The sequence below is a fragment of the Odontesthes bonariensis genome, chromosome 17 (assembly GCF_027942865.1).
Source record: "Odontesthes bonariensis isolate fOdoBon6 chromosome 17, fOdoBon6.hap1, whole genome shotgun sequence".
Lineage (NCBI taxonomy): Eukaryota > Metazoa > Chordata > Actinopteri > Atheriniformes > Atherinopsidae > Odontesthes > Odontesthes bonariensis.
This window is the reverse complement of record NC_134522.1, coordinates 11427262-11451481: the sequence shown is the minus strand read 5'-3', so window position 1 is coordinate 11451481 and position 24220 is coordinate 11427262. Positions and strand designations below refer to the sequence as shown.

At 39.3% G+C, this 24220-nt stretch overlaps 1 protein-coding gene across 5 annotated transcripts in view; it reads right to left on the bottom strand.

Annotated features, from left to right (window-relative positions):
• The window catches only part of dlgap2a (discs, large (Drosophila) homolog-associated protein 2a), a 124016-nt gene that overhangs the window by 33212 nt on the left and 66584 nt on the right, over window positions 1–24220 (bottom strand). For 3 of the 5 annotated variants that reach the window (XM_075447984.1, XM_075447980.1, XM_075447982.1), the window contains exons 3-6: window positions 15865–16079; window positions 4566–4634; window positions 3248–3407; window positions 1470–1686 (exon numbers count right to left, since the gene is read on the bottom strand). In XM_075447984.1, coding sequence (XP_075304099.1) covers window positions 1470–1686; window positions 3248–3407; window positions 4566–4634; window positions 15865–16079 — 661 coding nt within the window. The remainder of the gene's footprint in view (window positions 1–1469; window positions 1687–3247; window positions 3408–4565; window positions 4635–15864; window positions 16080–24220) is intronic. The other 2 variants (XM_075447981.1, XM_075447983.1) reach the window with 1 other exon arrangement.

Genomic DNA, 24220 nt, shown 5'->3' with positions numbered 1-24220 from the left:
TCCCATTTTGACTCATTTCAGGTAATGGTTTACACTGCCTTCTCAACCTTAATTTGTAGCATGCATTCTTTGCATCTTTTCAGTGCACAAAGGTTAAACTCCAAGATCCCAGAGCACATCACAGAGAATGGACAACAGATTAAATAATAAATAAATGACGCATTAAAAAATCCTTGAGCAGTCTTCTCCTTTTCAGCGAGGTAAGGAATAGTGAACTTTGTGCAATGAAAAGAGGTAAAGATGAGCAAAGCCTCCAAACATTTTCCCATTGTTCAGGAAGTATAAGTATGAACCCTATTGAAACTGAGAGGTCCAGTTTGACCGACTGAATCAAAGCAATAATTGCCCCTTGTCCATAATAGAGAAAAAAAATCAATTTCACACAAAACTTTGCATTGTAGTTGTGCAATATTTGAGTTTACTGAGAAAGCAGTGTAAGCAAACAATTGTTGGGTATTAAGAATTGACCATAAGCACATCTCCAGATGTCCACACCTTTAACTCTCCCTATAATAACACAGCTTATGTTCGTTCATAAATTTACTGTGGGAAGAGATGGAATCCATTCAGACTTCTTGTCCAGACACTTTTTCTTCTTCTCTTCCCACATTCTTCATCTTTACAAGCTCGTGTCATTTCCTTTGTGAATCCAGCAATCATTGGACTCGTTGAAACCACCAACAGCTTAGAATTTGTAATAAAGGCCCAGTATCAGAAGTAAATGCACGTGTCAGCTGAGTAGGTTTAGGTTTATTGTGTTATATATGACTAACCAGTGTGACAGTTCAGTTACCAGCGTAGTCTTTGTCAGGTTTATATGACTCATTATCAAGTTCATGACACAAATCTTCAGCTTTGTAAAAGGATCTCTTTGTGTGCGAAAATTAGTTTTTGAATTGAGTCAAAATCACTTGTGAATGCAAGAAAATCTGAGTGGTTTAGTATTCTATAGAAAAGTTTAAACTTGGTTTATGAGTAAAGAATGCTCTGCTTAAAGTAATCGGATTGCAATCCTCCATGTGGCACTGTGAAAGCCAACGAATGGCAACTCACAGAAAGTTAGACCTCAAAAGTGTGGTGGTAGAGGTGATTGTGTCGCTAGTCTGACCTGATTTTCATTTCACAGTGTCCATATGTGATTTTCAATAGGGTTCATAGCTTTACTCTCTGATGCATCCAGTGGATGAGCAGATGAAGCATTGTATCCAAAATACAGTAGGATGAACTCGCTCAGCTCACAAGTGGTAACTACAGATATTATACCTCCATAAAAAATGGAAACACACAAGTGATTCATGCAACGACACAAACCAGTTTGCACTAAGTGTTCATATTAATCCATACCACACATCAATGTCATATGGTTTTGGTGTTAATTAGTCAGTTCTTTTTTAGGCAAACAAAAATGCCAACGTCTAGGATGTCCCTATTGTATTGTTCAAATTAATTTTAGGTCTAATTGTCCATACCTGTTGTTGACCTGATAGTGGAGGTGACAGTGGACGCCATGGGGGGGATGCAGTCATCGTCTTGGGAGTAGCCTGCCTGGATGGCTCTCAGGTAGCTATGACTTCGAGTTCTGAAGCAGCCAGGCAGGTCCAAAGCCTCCATGGCCTGAGATTCCACCTCACTGAACACTGACTCGCACACAGATTCAAACTGGCCATTTATTTCTGTTTCACTCACCTGCAAGACACAAGAGCCATAAGTATGCTTTCTTCATTCTTAAACCACAGGCGTGTTTCTCTGTTTTCTTGATGAAATCAATGGGTTGGTGATAAGAGGTTGTCTGAGAAACTGTCTTTGTCTTTATCACTCAGGATAAAAATAAGGCTTGCTCCTGAAATTAAATGGAGTCCACATTTTTAAGAGCCAAAAAAAGGGCCTATAGATCAATGAAAAAGCTGCTTTTTAGTATGTCACAGCTGTTGTGATACTGTATATTTTCATTTGTATCTTGCCTGAATATTGTTGATAACCAGTCGATAACCTGGGAACTGGTGCCTTTTACTTTATTGCAGTACCTCTTGCTTTCTTCAAATTCCAGACAATTTGACAATTTTCATGAAGCCAAGGTCATACTGTGTTTTGTGTATGACATACTTGGTCATTTTGTTGATAGTGATTTATTACAAATAGTTTCTATTTTAGTATAAATTATCTGATCATCACATTCAGCAATATCAAGAATCAAAGATAGAAATCTTGTTCTTCTAGGATCTGGAATCATTCGGGGTTTAGCTGTGCTTCTCAGACTCAAAACAAATCATTATGCCTTTCTTTCAAGATGGAGATGAATATCTCAAGAACTCCTGCTGAAGTCCTTTAATTAATCCAGATGTACAATGTGAAATCAACTGCTATATGAAGTTGTTTTTAAAAGGATTATGTGAAAAAAGCGAGGCAGAAACAGTGAAACTAGGACAGCCAGACTTATCAAAGGGGATCTATTACTTCTCTAATTTTAAACTTTTCTCATTATAAAACATTGGCTCTTACTATCAAATGAGGCAAAAGTTTTAAATATTAAGGTAAAAGTATGGAAATGAAAAATCTTTTTCAACATAACTACCTCACCTCGTCACAGATTTCCTTATATTATCATTTGTTATATGCACAGCATTCCCACAACATCAACTCAAATATATTAGCTATTTTAACACAGGACATGCACATAAGTTTCCATCTCCAATCAAGAATGAGAAACAAATAATCATGGCTAAAAGGTTTAGTGTGCACTTTTGTAGTACTTAACATATCCTAGCCTTGCATTAGCCACAGTGTTAAAAGCTAATGGAAAGCCTTTTGATTTGATCCCAATTGCAAAAGGTAATTTAAAATGCATATTTAAAAAAATATATACCAATTATGAATATATTTGCAATGACTTCAAGTGACTTAATTTAATACGATCTGAAACTTATGGGTCACCACTGCATTAAATGTGAACCTTTTACAGCAAAATTATATCAGGACGTTTAGGCCTAATCTTAATTTATGAGGTTTATTTATTTTTTTGTATATGTCACTTTCATTTTGACCACACATGATCAATCTTGATCAAGTAAATTTTTTTGCAAAGCGTAAAAAAACGATAGGAGGCAAAGACACAGGAGGTGAAAATGACTTATTTTAGACAGCGGGAGTGACACGACTGTTTGACATTATGTGGAAATTCCAGAGAAACTGTTGTGGGGACCTGCAGTCCCTAACGGTGATGCATTGTAGGGTTTGTGTGCACACTCACCTGGCTCACTTGGCTAACACAACTGGCCTGACTGAGTGTGCTGACAGCTCGCATATAGCTCTGGTTTCTGGACCGAAACTTGGGTGAGTTGTAGTTCGTAGAGGGATCTAGGGCAAGGCTTGGGTGCATGTCCCTGGTGGACTGCAGGTGGTAGCTCTGACTGAACGGAGAGAGAAAAAGACAAACAGGCAGGGAGTGGGACCACAGTCATGACAACAGTGTCTTAAATAGAAAATAAAAAATATCAGGTAACCAATAAACAAGCAGTTTCACCAATAGTATCAAACATGTCATCATGAAAAAAGTGGCATTAGGGCCTGATCACCTCCTCTAGGCAACGGAACATGAGAGAAAGATTGATTATGACACCCCTCTCAAGAGGGGAAGCCCTTTCCTTCTGCTACTTTCCCTCACTACAGGGATGTGCTCATCGGTGTCCTTAGAAAAGCAGTTCGATTTCTGATGTGCTGAAACATCTGATCGATGCTTGGAAATGAGGGAAATGCAAATCAGGAGCTAGTTAGTGAGCAAGCACTTCGGAGAGAGCACCCCAGTGTCAGCCAGGTCAATTAAATCTGCTGGGCAAGAGAGATGCTCAGAAAGCCATGACTGGTTAGAAATCTGCTGGAGAGAGGATGAAGAAGGGAGCTTTAAGCAAACTGACGAATATAATGTGAGTCACTTCAGGAGTACCAAAGCGAGGTTAGGTCTATGTCTAATGGCAGGGAGGGATGAGTAAGCAGTTTCTATGCTTTTTATAGAGCTAGGAGTTGATGTTTGGCGGCAAAGAAATGCCAGTGTGACTAAAACTCCTCCAATCTATCTTGTGCTACTGCAGCACGGCCCTGTGTATTTTTAAGAAATAATATCAACTTTTAAAGTATCTGAAAACCTCCTCGAGCAAAGAAGAGATTTGAATGAAGTAGAAAACATGATGGAAAATCTAAAAAGTAATGTGATAAATCTCTTGCATGATTCTTATAGGGTAGATATCCGTGGTAATAAAATGATCATATAAAAAAAGAGAAACAGTGAAAACATACCCGAAAATTTTGTTTAACAAAACGATTTACTTCCATTCTGATGTAAAATGTATTGGTGAATCATATATCTATATTATGTTAAACATTGCCCCATGCTTTGGCAGCATCAGCAAATTGCCCTAGGTGACCCCTCATTGACTCGTCTTTAGTGTTTGCTCTGTGATGCATCCATATTGGATATGTCAGCAGGGCAGCGAGCCAGTTGGCTCTGAGAACTGACCACTGCAACATGGCAGCAACAGAGAGGTAAAGGGAGGCACTGAGCCTGTATTCACCTTAAGTCTGCAGCAAAATTGGTGATGTAGTTACGCATGTCACTGTTGATTTTATCCAGGCGGTAAGAGCTGTGGGTAGAGAAGAAAACAGAGTTACTGAATCCCAAAAGGGGGAGTTGGATGGATGTGACTTCACTTAGCAAAAGCCCGATGGAACTAGCTCTGTATGGAATTTATGATGCATTGAATGTTTGCTTGGGAGTCTTCACCAAATGCTGCAAACATTAGGGTGATGCAATATGACCAATATGGCCTTTCTGTGATGAGAAAAATGAGAGAATGTAATCATCTGAATTAGCTGGCAAAAAGAATTGCCCGGTTGAGGCAATGTCTTCTGAATAAAAAAACACGTACACAAACACGTGATGTAATGAGGAGTCATTTATGAGTTCATGTACGTTCACATGTACAATGTTTACTACCACAACTGACCAAACGATTTGAAAAGCGATGAAAAACTGTCCACACAAAACAATTAGACTTCATCATAAACCATACACCCCCGCCCTATGTGCATAATTAGATATCCATACAAAAACATTGTCTGTTTTTGAGCAGTAAATGTTTGTAAAGCTTTTAACTGACAAGATCAGACAGAAGTGCACAGGTCCAAGGCTTAAAATGGGTATTACTTCACCCATCCCTGCCTGTGGAGATATCATCATCAGTTGAGTGAGAGGAGGCTGTTTTGAGAATGCGTTGGCCCTTTTTATCAAATCATGCCACAGTAAATTTCCTCTAATGTTTCTGATTGGTGCTAATGCACTTCCATTGTCAGCCAATATCAAGGCGAGGGATGATGGGAATCTAATGCTTCCTGGTGTTATGCTGCCAGGGAGAGGACTCTTTCAGTGGTTCAGAGTGTTCCGATTCCAAAGTGGCTGCTGGGTGCTGACTGAACTCTGCATTCACAGTATAGAGACGAAATCTGAAGCATAAAAACGTCAAAATGCCATTTTACAAAAATTCCAACTCAGAAAACCAGAAGTTATGTTTCCATGTTGACAAAAATACTTTTTCAAAAAGAAAATTAAAGGAATAACTAAGTTAAGACATTCAGCATCATTTGAAAAACTTGATTAACTTTAGGTGTTTTTTAGTTGGGTACAAAGATTGCACATAAAAAAACAATGTATTTATCTGCTGTTAAAAGTGAAAGGTGCTATGACACTGACGTTTCCTGGCCCTGGCTCTAAAATAACAAGAGTTTTTCTTATGGCAGTAAGTTTTGAATAATACCTGAAAGTCATATTAATGTCAAAAGCTAGATTCACGATAGAAATAGGCTGCAAAAACACATATGTGTTGTCTCCACATGTGTTGTCTCCAGCTCCACGCTCTTGTCCAAATGAGGGTGTGAGCATGCAGGAAAAGAAGAGGAACTGCAGTGAATCTTTGAACCAATATGAAGAGCAGCAGAGTATGTGAAATGGTAAAAATAAGATTAATAAATAGACTTTGTGATCATAGAATCCTCACAATTCACGAACGTCTACATTCAAAGATGCAATATGCAACCTTAGAAAACCACCAGTTTCCACTCAAGAGAAGCAGGACCTCAGTCAGCTAAAATAAACCTTGACAAAACCAGAAAAATGCTTGCTCTGGTCATGGTCCCTTCTTTGTGGAGGGATCTTTGCTACAGATTTGAATTTATTCAGTGGAAGAAATCCTGAAGGAACTCGGCACAAGTTTACAAGTGCAGCCACAACACAGAACGCAGCAGTTTTGAATTGCATCAAATGGAGAGGGATTCACAGTAAGAATGTGATTATGCCTCAAAGTTACTATGGTTACAGTTGATATACTGCATGCATGCATTATGTCTGATGTAACAATGCTGTATGAGAAAATATTTAAGACATTCTGCCGGTTGGAACTTTTTCTGTGGACGATCATCCTAAATGAAAATATATCCAAATTCAATGCACAGATGTTGTCTTTAAGTTACTTGAATGAGATTTTGTCAGATGTGGTTATAAAATCTGGTGTTTATTAGAGCAAAGCGGCAGTCTGGAATTGCTTTCAGTGACTGCAGGTTGATAAATAGTCTAAACAGGCTGGTTTTCAGTTTTAGTTTCTGGGGCTTTTAGCCATCTGACAAAATAAACAGAAAAATGTGAGAATGAGAGCAGCTGTATTGGGAATTCACACTTTAGTGTTCTCCCAAAAAGTGAACACATATGTGATGCGTTCAGGCCAGTTTGAGTATGAGTGTATACATGTAGGAGCGATTCAGTCCCCAGCCTCATTATCTGGGTGTGATAGTCCGAGCTTCGGTTTTATTTGATTTCGGTGGGACAGACATGCTTACAAGCATTTTAAAAGTCCAGTTTTGGTCACACAATAATTTCTCATGTAAATGTGCTTACTTTGCTTACTGTGCTTATATGCTCCTGTATATTTAAACTTTAACCTCTTTTATATCCTGTTTAAGCCAGGTGCTAAACCATCAAGAGGAACGCAGTTTTTTAGAGCAATTAATCAGATTCTAAAGTTTGGAAAAGCCACAGAGTTATCGGCTATATTCGAACATAGATTTTTTTTTATTTGTTGAGAAAAAGCTGTGCAAACAGAAAATCTGTCTAACTATGCATAACACGTCCTCGTCAGCCACAAATCAATGTTGTGGACATCTGTTTTGACCTTGAGAACTCAGGGAGGCATACTCATACACAACACAATGCAAACTAAATGAACAATTACATTATGATAAAACAGGAACAATCGAATGTTTTGCCAGTGTTAACTCTAATGAATCATAGCCACACAAGAAGACAATCATTGGTGCATGACAAAAAAAGGGGATTATTTTTGACACTGACAAAAATGGGAGCGACTGATTGCACTCACAGTCACGTTAGCAGAGATGGATGTCAAATGCCGCTGTTCTTCTGTGCATGTGTGTCAGCGCAACCTGTTATCAAATGTGACACATGATTGACTCATAATACTAATAACTTATAGTGAAGTTTGTCACATGTCACCGAGTTCATCATCATTAATGCATTATTTAAACATCTTTGGCAGGTCCAACCATCGGACATCGGTCTGCAGCTTACAGAACCAGAGTGGGTTTGGGGTGAGATTGGGTGAATGATCGTTGATTAAAACATTCATTCACTGACATCTCACTTTGGTTCAAATGTACAAACTGTTCCACTTCAGTGCACCGGTGACTGTGATTTATTCTTTGTTGGTGAAAAGAACAAAGACCCTGTCAACCATAAGAGTGACAGAGAGCTTGAAAGAGGGGATGATGGAGGAGGGTGACACAACTTGATAGTCTGTTCTCACTTTAACATGATTTGCTTCAGGGAGCCGCTGCTGTCAAATTTGTGTTTGGCCCATCAGAATGCCACAGAGGGACATCAAACTGCTACAGGTGCCAAGGAAATCCGACCAATGCCACTTTTGTCTTCAATCTAATCTAATTCCATCACAACAAGCCCAATGAACCATAATAGTATCAGAGCATACGTGTCAGGTGGCATTGGCATCCCTGATGCCTCTTATATGTGGACAGCGACAGGTATAGATCACAGCACTTAAGAGCCAATAATAAAAGTAGAGAAGTGGCCTTTTGAAATTTCTAACCATAATAAGCTTGGACAATGAAGTGATATGACATACTTAAGATGGTACAGGAAGGACGCCAAAGTTAATCCTCAACCTTAATTTCTCCATACAAGTGAGTCATTTTAAAAGGATCAGTTCTTCTCAACACTGCATATCTGAATAAGGTTGTGATGACTTTGGGCTCCTATCTTTTTTCCATCCATCCATCCATCCGTCATCTTCCGCTTCTCTGGGGTCGGGTCGCGGGGGCAGCAGCTTAAAGTAATACTATGTAACATTTCTACCTTAAAATAACAGCTTGAAAAAAATTGTGCGGCTAGAATGAGTTTTAATATTACGATTGGCCTGTCTCCTATGCCCTTCGGGGGTCTGAGTTGGAATAACTGCGCTATGTAACTTTGCTGGACCGGCCCGGGAGCGGCCCGGGAGCTGAGCGGAAGTACTTCGACTTGCTTTCTGGCACACCTACCACAAAAACAAATAGACCCCTCTCACGCTCCCAGGTACATTTGATTACTCTTACCTTCTCGGTCGACATAGCTTGCACTTTCTGACTCCTCGTCGGTTCGTCAACAAACGTGAAATGTGAAAGCGAAAGGGTGTTGTATTTACGACAGTGTAACCGTACATTACCTCCAAACCTGTAGGGGGAGCTCCATAATGGGCTTTTTGAGAAGTTACATTGTATTGCTTTAAGCAGAGAAACCCAGACGTCCCTGTCCCCCGGCCACTTCCTCCAGCTCTTCTGGGGGAGCCCAGCCGAGAAACAAAGTCTCTCCAACGTGTCCTGGCTCTTCCCCGGGGTCTCCTCAGTGGGAGTCCAGTTCTCAGTCCAGTTATTTATTTATTTTTAGCTTTTTTTTTTTAACATTGAACAATTTGAAACTGCCCATGTTTTCAGCTGAAGTAGTATTTCAAGTAAAGCTCTGTCCACTGCAACATCAACCTAATATCTATCTATCTATCTATCTATCTATCTATCTATCTATCTATCTATCTATCTATCTATATATAGATATATATATACTATATATCAGGAGTGGATAGGTGTGGATAAGTGTGGATAAGAGTAACTTACAGGTACAAAATGGATGTGAGACATGAAGCATGTATCTCAAAAGACTTACCAGAAATTAAATATTTGCATAGAAATTTAGATATTAGAAATATCAAGAGAAAACTCTCCTTTAGTGGACACCCAGCCAAGATGACTTTGAAGGCTAAATGCTGGCAGATGGTACAGGGAAAGTTTGAAGTTTGCTAAACAGCAGCGACACTAATGTGAAGATGTTTTGTGGTTTCATAAGATTATGGCTGAAAAAGGTAAATATCATGAAAATCTATTTGTGCGTCTTGTGTGTTTGTTTTCTACTAAACTGCAATAACATTTTTTTCACATTTATTGTTTAAACTGTTATCCTACCCATCCATGACCAATCCAGCAGTCAGATTGGTCATGACCGATTTCGTGGTCGACATCACTCTCAGCAGGAATTGGGTTATCTGCTGCTTGTTTCACTGTATATGATTTAATTTTTACTCTTCAAATGAAATTTGAAGGAAATTATATGCCTAGTGATTTAACCTTGCTTAGAAATATGCTGACAATGTGGCATTCCATGGTAATTACCTAACTCGTCATTCACTCGATACCTAAAGCCAGTTCAGTGATTGTCCAATTCAATAATTCACATCTTTGGCTGCTTCAACCTTCCCTACATTAAGTTCTTTTGCATGCAAGCTTTTCAGCCTCTCTTTGGATCTTTATACAGTCCATTTCCTCCTTCTCAAAGTGCTTTATATCTCTGTGCCTACGGCTAAATTAGAAAAAATGTGAAGCTGGAATTAGACTCTGTATGATCTCTGTCACCTATGACATTTTGGGAGGGGGGATCGCTTCAGCTGGCTGGTAACATTCAGTCACAAAATGTGTACATAGAACAGATTAGGTAGCATACTGACAGTCAAAGTAATCAATATGTTCACCTCAAATTTATTCCTGAAGAGGACAACAACAAACTTGCAACTTGTACAGTGAGAAAAGAACAACACTCACCATTTACACCAGTGTCTGGGTGATGTGCTGCTGCAGCAAACAGGCTTTTCTGTGCAGATCATACAAATCGAATCAGTTCTGATTGGATGTTTGAAAAGTAACTACAGCGATGACGCCAGCACCTCTCTGAGACGTTTTCCTAATAGTCAATCTCAGATTACTTCAATTCAAAAATTCTGGACGCATTCATACAAGACAAATGGAGCACTATGAAAAAGAAGACGCTGGATGCATTTATTTTCTGTAGGTGGATGTAAAGATGTTAAGTAAAGAAGAGGCTGGTGCTTCAAAAGAAAAAAAGACATGCTTTTTATTTTCCTGATTGGAACAACAACCCACCAGGATTCCTCCCGAGGTTCCAGTTACAACAACTGGATACCCGAGGAGTGTACAATGTATTTTGGTTTGTCTGTTGTGGCTAAAGGGCTGTTGGGACTGAGTTGAACTTGAGTTGTCTGCTACCATTGGGTACTGAGGGAATCCAGAAATGCTACAAAAGCGTTGTAAGAATAAAATGTCCCCAAATCTCTGTTGAATACTATAAGTTTGACAAGTAGCTCTTTTTAAAAGAGTTGGAACCAGTGCTAAGGGATACATAATATCTGATATCACACTGGCAGATTCAACCATCTAGTTCTTCACAAAATCATTCTCATATAGCTACAGGAAAAATGTCAGGGGGCACCATATCATGGCATCAACCTTTGAGTGAATTTGCAGGGGTTTCAGGACTCTTCTGTAATGAGACCCTTGGGGACACTCCAGAGGTTTAAAATGAAAGCACCAACAAACCTTCTTCTGCTGACTCAATAACACCACTGCTTCTGTCGTTTGGCTCAGAAGCAGACCACACACTCTGAGCCATGCTGGTCAATATCTTACTTTCAGCAGAGCGTCTTGGTAACAACAGAAAGAGCTGTTTATTCAAAGTGGCGTTGGATTACAATAACTGCATTGACATCCCTTCCTGCTGTAGCATCCTCATAAATCATTCACTGTTTTATAGCTATTCAGAATTGGTAACAAGGGAGAGCTTTACAAGATGTGGAAGAGTAGGATAGTTATCTGTGGCTGAACTACTGTATATGTTACAGCATAATTTGAGAGAGCTTTTAAAAAAGCAAAATGATCGCATCCTCTGCCACAGTATCCGAATGATCCTTGCTGGTCACAATCCATAACATTCCACATGTCATCGTGCTTCAACCAGGCTGAATATCTGGCTTATTATGCAGCTCTAAAAGATCCTGCTCCCTCTCTTGTCACCCTACAAAGAAGCATCATAAACACTGAGCCAGTGTCAGTCCTGTTTGTGTGCATGTATGCAAACGCTTTCATGAGAGTCGAGTTAATAGAGGCATACATGCCGCTTTTGTGGGTGTTGCCTACATATTTCAAGAGAAAGAAGGATTCTGTTTGACAGAATCTAAAGACCTTTGTTGAATGGAAATGAACATTGTGTCAGCAGCCTGATGAGTGCTCAGACTAGGATATGGCAATACAAGTGAGGGACTCATCAGTGGTGGTCAGAACGCGTTATCTTGTCTGGTACTGACATCAAATACTGCAGCTATGTGTCTGTCACAGACCAATCTCTACAGTAGGGTCAAACACAAGGTCGTCTTTGCATAATGTCTTCAATTTATGTCAAATTAGTGGCCTGCAGGCATCTGCAGATCTGAAGCTGAGCAGACACACTGTGTGATTTATGCAGAAGTTGCAAGTGTTCACACACTGTGTGAAGGAAAGTGGATATGCTCATATTTTGCTTCAGTGGATTTAAGGTAAACACAAGAAACCTGTGCCAGTGGAGATGAACTCAAACCTTGTCTTAGCCATTCTCTGTGTAGAAACTATTTTGGCATACCAATTTAATTATGGATTTTTCTTCTCAGTTATTAGAGCAAATATTTTTCCAATTCCATAGATTTACCAGCTATCATTGTGGTATCTGCTCTGTCTCTGTCATATCTGTAGTCCAACAGAACTTTTTTTTTTTAACTGAAAGATAAATGAGTATCTAAAACGTATAGAAAAGCACTTCATATAAAAAAAACTGTTACATTTGACGGCTATTATTTACTGAAACAATACAATTACTTACACAACTACATGGATACTAAAAAATGTTGTTGAGATTGTTTAAAACCTGTCTTTCTGATATTTCATCAAGCAAATACGCCATCCTCCAAATTATGTTATAATTATTTAATTTCTGGCAAAGAGTGAATAGAAGTCAAAGAGTACTTTTATTCATCATCAAAACTAAGAGGGCATAAACAATGCTAGGTTAAACTCACAGGGAAGCAGACGAAGAAACAACATCTAACAAAAGACAAAATACAACTGGGTCCTGCATTTAGGCTCAGCCTTTAATCAGCTCAAAAGAACTTAGCTGGTAAATAAACTCATTTGTACAAGAGGAGCAAGAATAGAAGAAGGTAAAAATATTGTGTTTTCAAAGGGCAGGCTTGGGGTATATTCTATAATTTAACATTATGAAAGTCGACCCACGAATATCAGCTGTAATTACTGTTTTCACATTGCCTCACAGCAAGGTTTGAGTTTCAGCGGGGGCCTCTCTGCATATTCACACTGTGTATGCATTGGTTCTTTCTTTCTTAGTACTCTGGCTTCCTCCCACAGTCCAAAAACAGGCATGTTAGGTTAATTGGTGACTCTAAATTGATTCTGGGAGTGAGTGAGAGCATGCATGGTTGTTTGTCTTGTTTCCCCTAAGTTGGCTCTGTGATGGACTGGCAACCTGTCCAGGGTGTACCCCGCCTAATGCCTGCTGCGAAAGGCTCCAGCCCCCCTACAACCCTTAACTGGATAAAGTGGGTGTAGAAAATGGATGGATAGGCATTCTTTTGCAAACAAAGAGAAAATGGTCCCTTGAAGAGGGAACAAAACTGAATTTTCTGTTTGCCACCTTTTTAAAATGACTGATTTCTGCTTATAATCTGCAGAGCACCACTGAAAGTATCACAGAGCCTGTATGTTTTTTATAAAAACTGTTTATAAGAACAGGCGCCAACCAATCCTGACCACTTCCAGGTCAGGGCTGTAGAACTCATTTGCACACTGGAAAAAATGCCCCTCCAAAAATAAGTAAAAAAACAACAAATACAAGACGTTTTTGCTTGAAATAAGCAAAAAAATCTGCCAATGGAACTAGTGAAAATCGGCTTGTCAAGATTTCTTGAATTAAGATGTGATATTTAGGACTTTTGAGTTAAAAGTGATCTTGAAATTAGCTTCAAAACCTCTTCAAATGAAAAAAAGCTTGTTTCATGTGAAATATGACTCAAAACAAGATGTTTTCAAGACTTTTTCACTTAACAAGATATTCAAGATGTATTGTATTAAAACAAGTCCCTATATCTTGCTGAAATGGTACTTGTTAGGCAATTGTGTCTGATATTAAGTGTGATGAGATACTCAATGAGACAAATATACTTGGTAAGATTTAGAGGCTAGTTGGAGAACACAGCAGAAGTAGGGCCGAATGAGGAACCGTTTCACTTGGTGAACCATGGGAAGCGGTGAGAAGCTTGCTCCTCACAGGCACTCAATGGGCACTAACTACAAAAGCCACTAGATCAATGAGCGCTGGGAACCCAGCTGGCTCCTGCAGTAAGCAAGCTTTCAGTCAACTCGTGGCCCAGCAAGACTTAGCTCTGCTTGCACCTTGATTAGCCCTGCACTCCTGGAGCTCTGTGGAGAGTGAGCTTCTGGACAGTTCGCATGTCCACAGCTTCTCACATGGCCTTGCTTCTGCTGTGTGCTGCCCCTCCTGGGAAATGGACTACCTCTGAAAGCACTGGGCTAGCTAGAAGCACCTGAATTGTTGAAAGCATAGAAATGGAATACTTATAATAATTATGATACTTCCATGTGCAGATGACCTTGTATTATTCCTTTGACTTTGAGAATGGCTCACTGGTTCAAAGATGTAGGAATTTACTATTTAAGTGGGTTTTAAAGGCTAGTGTCAGAGGTTGGATATGTGGATGGGGCCAGAATAGCTCACTGATTGTTCCCCACCCACAGAATGAGGAAAAAGAGGTAGAGTCTTATACCGGGCAATTTTAAAGACACAATTTGTACAATCTGGAAATCGACAGATGAGTATTTATTCCCAACTGCCAGAGTGGTACTTTGAGTGAAGGGGGCACAAAATAAACAGAATAAAGATAGAAAAGGATGTACAATTCTATAAAAGGTGAATGAATTATGGAGCTGAAACCAAATAGAAAATCTGAAAAACACTTTAACTTATAGTACAAGCCGTAGGTACTGACAAACAAAATCATTTCTGAAAGCTTCAGAGTAATCTTTGCAGTGTATCAGAAGATGTATCTACCAAAACTGTAACTGACCTTGCACACATAAATACTAAAAAAGATAGATAATCTGAAAATGCATGTTAATAGTAACAAGCAAATACCTTCAGGGAAAAAGCACAACTGTTACTGAATTATCTCTATTATTAAATTTAAGTCTGATCTATCGGATTTGTGAATCTCCTAATCTAGTAACTCGTCTTGCATCTCTCAATAACATAGTTGCTTTTGTTTAGTTTTTTTTCCCCATGACTTTGACATCAGCTTGTCTCATCATATAATCCTCTTATCAGTTTTTTCTTTCTCTACTCTGTAAGCAAGAAAAAAATCCCTCTAGTTCCTCACCGTTTAATGGGACATATCCAAGAAGAAGACTCGGTGCTTTCTTTTTGCTGATTTAAATACCCATAGAGGAATTCTACTTATAAGTGGTGGAGTCATGCATGAAACATGAAAAATACCAACATTGCAAAGGGAAATGTGCACGAGCAAGTAATGACTAGGATGTGAGCCAGTCATGAAGTAAGAGCATAGAAAACATATTACAGAGCAAGTACTCTGTTTTTAGGGTGTTCAGAGACTGTTGACATAGATTTCAATGTATGATGATTTCAGACACTTTCTGGAATGAATCTTCTCAAAACCATTTTACTCCATGTTTCACTGTGAACTGTCATCTTTGGCAACCCCCAATGGCAGTATGAAAAACATCATGGTGCCCTGTTTATATCCCAGTGGAATCCCATCTAAGATGAACAAAGGCAAAAAGGCAATACACTGATTTTTAAAAATGCCTTTTCACATATGAAAAAAACCCTTACACATTATATAATCAAATAAATATCCTACGCATGGTTAGCCATCCATCCATTTTCTATACCCACTTAATCCGTTGGTCAGGTTGCGGGGGGCTGGAGCCCATCCACACTCACACTTACTCCTAGGGACAATTTAGAGACACCAATTAACCTAACATGCATGTTTTTGGATGGTGGGAGGAAGCTGGAGTACCCGGAGAGAACCCACGCAAGGGAGAACACGCAAACTCCACACAGAAAGGCCCCAGCCAGGAGTTGAACCCGGAATGCTCTCGCTATGAGGCGACGGTGCTAACCACCACACCACCATGCAGCCCTATGCATGGTTATGTTGAATAAATAAAATTGGCATGAGAGTTCTTACGACACATGTTGTTCATTCTGTGTCAACCCCGGAGGCAATCTGAATACATAAACAAGGTAACGCAAGACAAAAGTTGAACTGAAAAAAAAAGCCAAACGGCATGAAATACTGATGTTTGATTTCACATGCGCCATACCTCTGAGAGTCTAGCAGGTCCCTGGGTCTGATGATGGCCTTGACCAGAGCGTCTGGCCTCACCGACTTCTGAGGCGATGTCTTTGGGCTCGAGTCTGACTCTCCACTTTCCTCATCCCCCATGGCTTTAACATAGCTACTGCTCCGCATTCGCCGACAAGGGATCTCATCATCTTTTCCACCACCAGGATAACCCCCCCACTCATCATGGGGCACCTAGTAGAGTGGGAGACAATGACACACACGAAGACTGTTTTATCTATCTGCAAAAGAGATGGTGTACTTTCCCTAAGAGAGGAGAGATACATGTAATGCTATTCTACAAACACAGCTACAATGCCGAAGCAGTGTGTGAAAAACTAAGTTCACCTCATGATTGTAGAACCACCTTAAGCTACAATAACATTATGACACAATCGGTGTTTCACATTGTAGTGATGATACTTTGGCACACTCTTTACAACATTGCTTCAGCTCATTGAAGTTTACAGCATTGGTTTATGCACAGCTCTCTCAAGGTCCCAGCACAATATTTCCATCAGGTTTAGGTCTAGACTTTGATTTGATCAATGCAACCATGATAAGTTTTTTTTTTTTTTTCAGTTATTCTGTTGTAGATCTGCGGGATCATTGTCCTTTTGTATGTTTCAACCAAGCTCTAGCTGTCAGACAGATTGACGCCAAATTGTTTAGACATGTCCTTATAACCCTCTTCAGATTAATGGGCAGCAACAATTGCTTCTCTGGGTTCATTGCCGATGTCCTTCCTCCTTGGCATTGTGTTAGCAGACACCTGAATATTCTAGGCCAGCAACCTGCCAAAACTTCTACTTTTAGCTCATACTTGCTGATGATCAGTTAATCAAGTGCATTTGATGAGCAGTACTTGGCTGATACTTAATTCCTATGGAAACAGTAAGGGTGGACTGCTTCTGAATTTTTCCTCAGTTTTTCTTAGATAAATAATGACACTGTAATGTGACATGCATTGTTCTTCATATGAGGTCGTTTTGACCAAATTTTAAGATCTGGTAAAGACCATATAATTTTGGTGTTATAATATTATGATATGTAACAATTTAGAAATGAAAAAGGGTGTACACCCTTTCACATGACATTAAAGGCATGGTTGGTAATCCTGTTCAGAAACACATTTTGTAATACTGGGTGAAATGGTCCGTCTGTCCTGAGAGAAATCTATACAAGATGTATTTAGAAAAAGGGACGAAAATAATCAGACCTCTGTGGCAGCTGCAGGACTGAGAAAAAGCTGACCAATCCGAGATCAGCGGGACGCTGATCTCGGATTGGAGCGCCTACAAAAACCAATCAGATGCCTCTGCTTTCTGCCTACGCCCCCCTCTGTCGGCTCCCTGCTCCGTGTGCGCATGCGGTTCTACCGGCTTTGGATGAAGCACTGACGGAATGGGGAGGGGGGGGTGGAGCTTAGAGGAGGGGACACTTTCGAATCTTGCTAGCTCTCTTGCTAGCTCTCTAGGATTACCTACCATAGCTTTAAGTCTCAGTTAGTTAGTAGATTAATAACACGTAACAGCGTACCTGACTGACGCTTTATATGAAAGACAAATGCTTCATATATCAAAGTGATTTTTCTTCTGACCTTGCATTGTACCTTGTATTACTGTTTTGCATTTTCCTGTAATCGTACCTGTGACTTCATGCCAACATTAAACATGAGTACATCTTGAGCAGTCATCATATTCCTGTATCTGCTTTGGTACAGCACAGCCACCATGCAATTTATAATAAAACCAAAGGGCAAAGATTTTTTTTCAATCTTAACTAAGAAATATAAAACGTTAAAACCATAAAAACAAGTGTTATTAGATTTTTAAGTGAAAAAGAAACTTGGCTTTTGATATACACCTCAACTGAAGCTGTATAATTGGCACAATTAGAGCTTCGCAGAGTCATTATCTTGATGAGTTAACACACAATAAAACCCTCATACAGCTTCTACTGCTGCTCAATATTTAAATTCCACCTAGTTTGGGCAGAGAACAAACTACTTAAGATTTTGTTTGAAACAGTGCTGTAAAGCACTGTTTAGCTGGGCTGTTAATCATAATTTCTGACAGAAGACAGAAGCAAAGACTTAAGGAAATGAGCTATCGTTGCTCACTCTGTTGTAGCTATCACACCTGCATTCAAAACAAGCAAGGCAGAAAACATGCTATAATTTTCTCTTTCACTCGTTAAAGCAGGTAATTAAGTAAGAGACGTAAGCAGTGCCGTTATCCCATTCAGAGTCAGAATACCGAGTCTTACTTGGGTTTGCTGCCTCTTTTTAATGTATATGGAGTGAATATTCTCACCGAACAATCTACATCAAGCTAGCCATGAATGTTAAATGTGGAGCGAGCAGGAAGACAGAGCACCTTGCACACAGGCAACACTGTAATAGTGGAAATGAATGCATTTTAATGTAAGCCTTATATGCATTTCATTGTTGAAATCAATTTCAAGCAGAGCCCATGTTACTGTTAACAAAGTATAATGTGAATACACATAATGTGGAGCAAGATTATTTTATGAGCCATGATCATTCTGCAAAGGAACATTGTGAGTCCATTATAATACATGTCATTACGCCACACACAGTCACGTTATTATATGATCTTAATAGGTTTCTGTATTGAAGATGGTTGTGGAGCTCTGTGAGCTAACTTCACCCTCTATAATGAACCAATTCTGATTGCTTTTGATGACATTAGACACAATTCAACAATTAATCTTGACATCTCTCTAACTCACGGACACATTTTGTCATTAAAAAAAGCAACTGAGCTGAATCACAACACTGGCTAATGCAGGATCTCAGCTTCTCTTACATATAACACAGTGCACAGGCCCAGATAACCTCCATACTTTAACAAATGTACTCTGCTGATTATCTGTGACTGTCAGAAGCTTGGCTTGGTCATGCACTCATAAAATATGACATTGTCAGTAATCATTACATTTTATGTGTTAGTTTAAGTCCTCAATGACGCCATACTCATTTGTCTCTTTAACATCCTGGCAGCAGGTTCGCTCCACAGCAGTTCAAATTCCCCCCCTAGACTTTATTAAGTTAAATCTTAGTCGAGTCCATATGTCATGGATTTTATGCCTCTGGAGCAGAGAAGCAGTCAAGACTTTAAAATTGCACTCTACCACTATTGATAATTAAAGCATTGGATAAATGCAATATACTCATAATAGTGATGATATGTTTTCCTCTGCCCACCAGTAACTAAGTCACTGTTTAGAAGTTCACAGTGAACTCACTGGCAGCAGACTATCTGCTCCTAAAATGTCAGGAGGAGAATAGGCTATGTCCTAATGTCACTAACTCTTACTCAGTTTCTTATGCAAATGTTGCTGAAATGTAATTGTCACACAAAAGCACATAAAGATAGAAGTAATCTTTCTCAACAGAAAAATAGTTTAACTGTGAGCTATTTGTAAGACATTAAATCCAACAGATGCACAAAAGATAGCCATGAACTGTATCTTCTCTCTGGAAGAATCCCATCCCTGTGAAACTAACTCCCTAGCATCAACGCATACCCATTCCAAACTGCTTTTCTAACAAGTTTTAAGTCAAAATATCTTGAATAATTGACCAATTATGGCTTCATTGTGACCAATACAAGCAGTGAATTAAAGCAGCCCATGAATTGCAAGGCTGTGGCATTACAACACAGCAAACATGCATGTACATGTACCTGCAGCACAAAATGACACGCTTCCAATACAAAACTGAAGGATAAAATTAGACCCAAGTGCAAAATTCCCAACACTAGACATACATGAATGAATGAATTACTTTTAAGCTTTTTATCAGAAGCAAGCACTCAATGTGGACATGCCCATTAGGACACAAACACACACTCAAAGACACACTGATAAAAGTCATTCATCTCCCCTCTTACGACAGGCATACACCATCTACCAAATGGAGTCGATGGGTTAATTAAGTCTTGGAGGGGTTTGATATTTTTAGACATCTCATTAATGAACGGAACGCCAGAGGACAGGTGCAAGCTGTGGTGAGATTTGTTTAATTTGGACTCACTGATAAACTGTGTGGAACGTAAGGTGTCTCCCTGTGAAGATTTAAAAAAACAAAAACAAACATTGGGCAGCTTTATGTGCTTGTTTTGAATGCCGTGAAAACACATAAATCATCCGAGCATTCGAAGAGGTGCCAAAGTACAATGATGATGGAAAGTTTTCTGACTCCTTCAAGTTTTCTGTGTTCTCCTTTGGAAATAGTTTCAGCTTTGGACGTTGTCCTTGTTTCTGACCTGTTTGCTGCTTTCCGCTCGCTCCCCACTATCGTGGATACGTACAAATACATACAGTACTCATATCAACACAACAGGGAGCCTCATCTGCTTCTCTCAATGTGTTGTAAAGAAAAGACAGCTAGACAGAGGTCTACAGTTCCACTGTGGAGATAGAAGAACCTTAAAGAAGGACAAACAACAGTGCAAAAATCCACCTTTTAGGCTTTTCTGGCAGAGCGGCCAGACAGAGGCCAATTCTCTGTAAAAGGCCCAACAAACCGCATCTGAATGGCAACACGTTCACATGACACTAGAAATAACTGAATTATTGTCTTCAAGTCTTCAGGAGCTCATTGTGAGGCTTAGGTTAGATTTCAACAAACCAACAACCTGAAGCATATCAACACAAAAATGCAAGAGTGGCTTTAGCATGACTTTTGATACTGGGCCTTAACCTAGAAATGCAAATGGCTGTGCATTGATGCTCCCCATTCAACACGTTTGAGCTTGAATGAAGAATGGCAGAAGCTTCCAAAGGAAAGCTTGAGTCCAAATACATACTGCAAATAGGATATTTCAGTCTTCTATTCTTAACAAATGAATACAATGTTTTAAAACTTTGCCAAACTGGGGAATTGTGCTTAGACTAATGAGAAATGATTTTCACATCAGTCTGAAATATAACAATATATTTAAAAAGGTTCTGACTGGTTCTGTTGGCAGAGCGTGCAAGCTTATCAACACTGGCTTGGCTGCTCACCTTAATATAAAATCCAGCTAAGAGCTGATGTATAATTCAGAGGTAAGCATGCACAACTGTAGTTTCAGGAAAGCTTTGATAACGTTTTTGTTCCGGGTCCTCTAGTGTTCAGCAAACCTTTTTACGGCAATGACGTAAAACCTCTTATGGATCTGATCCAAGGACTTTGGGGTTAGTGTGAAAATTCACAGTGCAAGTGTTGAAATCTCATATTTAAAGTAAAATTTTCACAACAACATAACTTCTAATGCTGTTAATTCACTGGATGCCACCCAGTTATTGAGAGACGTGTAAATTATTTTGATGAGGGTTTTCTTCGTGCACACCAAAGGATGACTGCATGTCTTGGCATATGCCCAACAGTTTTGGCATTTCAGCATTGCCAATAAATAACCCTGTTGAATTGGCTCATCTCATATATAGCTGGATAGTGCCTATAGGGAATGCTAGCTTTGTGTGACTACTTTAAAGTGCTTTTATCTGTGGCTGCAGTGAATAGTCTGTGTGTGCTGGGAGGTGGGTTAAGGAGGCAAGCCTCAGCCAAAGCCCCTGCAGTGCAGCAGTGCATTTCATTGATTAAGTCTGTGGCTATACCTATATACCCACTAAGAAACATAAGTCACTCCTATTAAATAAAGAAACAGAGTGAAGTAGACAGAGACAGAGTGATAGTATGGAAGGGCTACAGTGTAGAAAGATGGAGAAATGGTTGAGAGGGAGAGGACAGAAGACAAAGTTAAGCTCTTAAGGCTTCAATCACTGGTAACCCAACCCCCAGCCTCAAACTCTACATTTCCTCTCACAAGATAGTATGAACATGCTGAGAGTGTAAGAACAGGTGCCTTTTTCTTTTTTCTCTCTGAACACCTAATGCAGACCAACCACTCGCTCCTCATCTCTCGTGCTCCTCTTTCACACATACGCCCACACATGTGGCATTTAGAAGTCTGCTTGGTAATCGTGTCTTATTTGCTGACACTTTCTCTCATCAGATGTCAAGCATGGAAGTGTAAACAGACATCAGAAAAATGAAACACTCACGCAAAGAGTCAAGCGTCTTCTTCATCTTTTCTCATAGTGTTGGGATCCAATTGTAGTCATTTGCACTGCACAACCCCAGTCACTCCAAACAATACCAAAGCACATTCTGAGACAAACACCTAATTTCCAGACAACTTTGTTTGGTGAAGTACAAGGGCTATGATGAAGAGGGCTTTGCTTGAATATGCGCATGAGTCATTATTGTGACAAAGTCAGGAGCAATACATGACTGTGTGTCGAACTGCCTGCATCCAATTCAGTTTGGTTCCGTGCTATTATTAGCTAATCATTAGTTGAAACCTTTCACTTAAAATGTCCATATAATCAAGCAGCTGAATAGCCTGTTAGCCTGTTGATTAACATTTACAGTTTTCTCCCACACTTTCTGGTCTCCCTGAAATCTATGACAGAAGTAACAAAAAAATATTCAATGTACTTGAGTCTAATGACGAGGAAAACAGTATGTTCTGTAAACTTATCAGTGACTGCATAGATTTTAGTTTTTGACTACCGTTGGCTCCACAATACACAGGGCTTAGTAAGAAAGAGGTGTAAGGCTTTGTATCATTTCATATATCTCTGTATACTTTCATGAGTGCACTGTGTATACTGAGTTGAATTCAAACTTCAGCACAGTAAAAGGCTCTAGATAACACAGCTAATGTGCCAATATTAGGCCAGTAATTTGGTAATAGATGTTTAGTTTTGCAGTGTTTATCTTAGTTTAGCCTTTTTGCATGCTGCCATTTCAGACTAAACACAAAGCACATCTGAGGCTTCCAATGTGGCTAGTTTTCTATAAACTCTGGTTAGTGTTGTTGCTGCAGAATTTTTTTATTAAAAAGATATTGCTGTAGGTCATTGAGTTTGCTGCTTTGCCTGCATATAGAGGAGAAATCACCTGTCGCCGTATTCCAAAGTAGACAAACCTTTGTTGTTTTTGGCCTCATCCTGGTTGAATTTTGCATAAATCATATGGATCGAGTTTCTCAAACAGTGCTGCATGAACAGGACTTCTTTCTTTATTCAAGAACGAATAAAGACAACACAGAAGATTCTTTAAAAAAAAAAAAAATTGTATTCATATGGACAAAGTCTTCAGGGTTTATCTTTTGTCCAATGTAAACTTCTCCAAAACAGTTTGCATCCATGAATAAAGTAGATCTTCAAACATTTCAATCACAAACTGAAAATCTCGCTTGACTGCGGAACACTGGAGAAATGCTAAAAGATCAACATCAAGACCATTACTGCCTGTACTAATTTCATGTCATTCTATCTTCTTTTGAGAATTCTTAAAGATTATATTGTATTGTTGATAGCAGATACTAAAGATAACCATATTCATGCCAGACTGCATCATATAACACTCATTATTATGAATTTTTTTTGTTTGTTTCATAGATTTTAAAAATCTTGTGAAGAGATGAGTGCTGAGTGAGTGAAGTCTGAGTGTTTGAGAAGGAGTAAGAGGTTCAGGAGTTCAGGATCATGATTAAAGTTGAATACACTCAGTGTAATATTCATAACAAATTGTGACACCACTCCCAGTGTCTATCCTTGTCCAACTCTGTTGGCAGTTCGTTGACTCGTCGTAATGAAAACTGGCAAAGGTGCTTTGCCCTGCATCTTCCTTTAGCTGACATCCATCCTTATTTATTTTGCATCCTGAAGTCCTCCACACCACACGCTCACACGTCTATAGATTTAAGTTAGTGCTGACGCTTTTTACCTGCACACATCATTTGTCCGTTAATCTTTGCAGGAATAAATAGCCTGATTTACTTTAAGTTAATGTACTGTGTGAAATCCCAATAGCTAATTCTGTTTGGCACAGTCCACAGCAGCTTCTACACCTAAGTGTGTGAGACTAATCAGCTGAATGGCCGTGGATCTTCATCTGCATTATTACCACAAACGTACAAACACATCCTTCACTGCATCACTGGCTCTTAAGGCTAATGTGCTAGCATACAATTATTTACTCACACACATTGAGCATAATTGGGGGCTGAAAACCTCCTTATCTGTTGGTTTTCAAACTTCAGCTAAATTCACATATTTCCTGAGCAAAAACAACTGGATTCAACCTGCTCGATTTCTGATATCATCCACCAGCTTAGTCAATGAGATGTGTGCTGCAAAAACAATAGTGTACAACAAATTTGTCAGAGATTATTTTGCTTGAAACAAACGCTTTGTAAACATCTCTTTACATTAGAGATGTATAAAAAGATAGAACAGAACTAGGCACAATAATC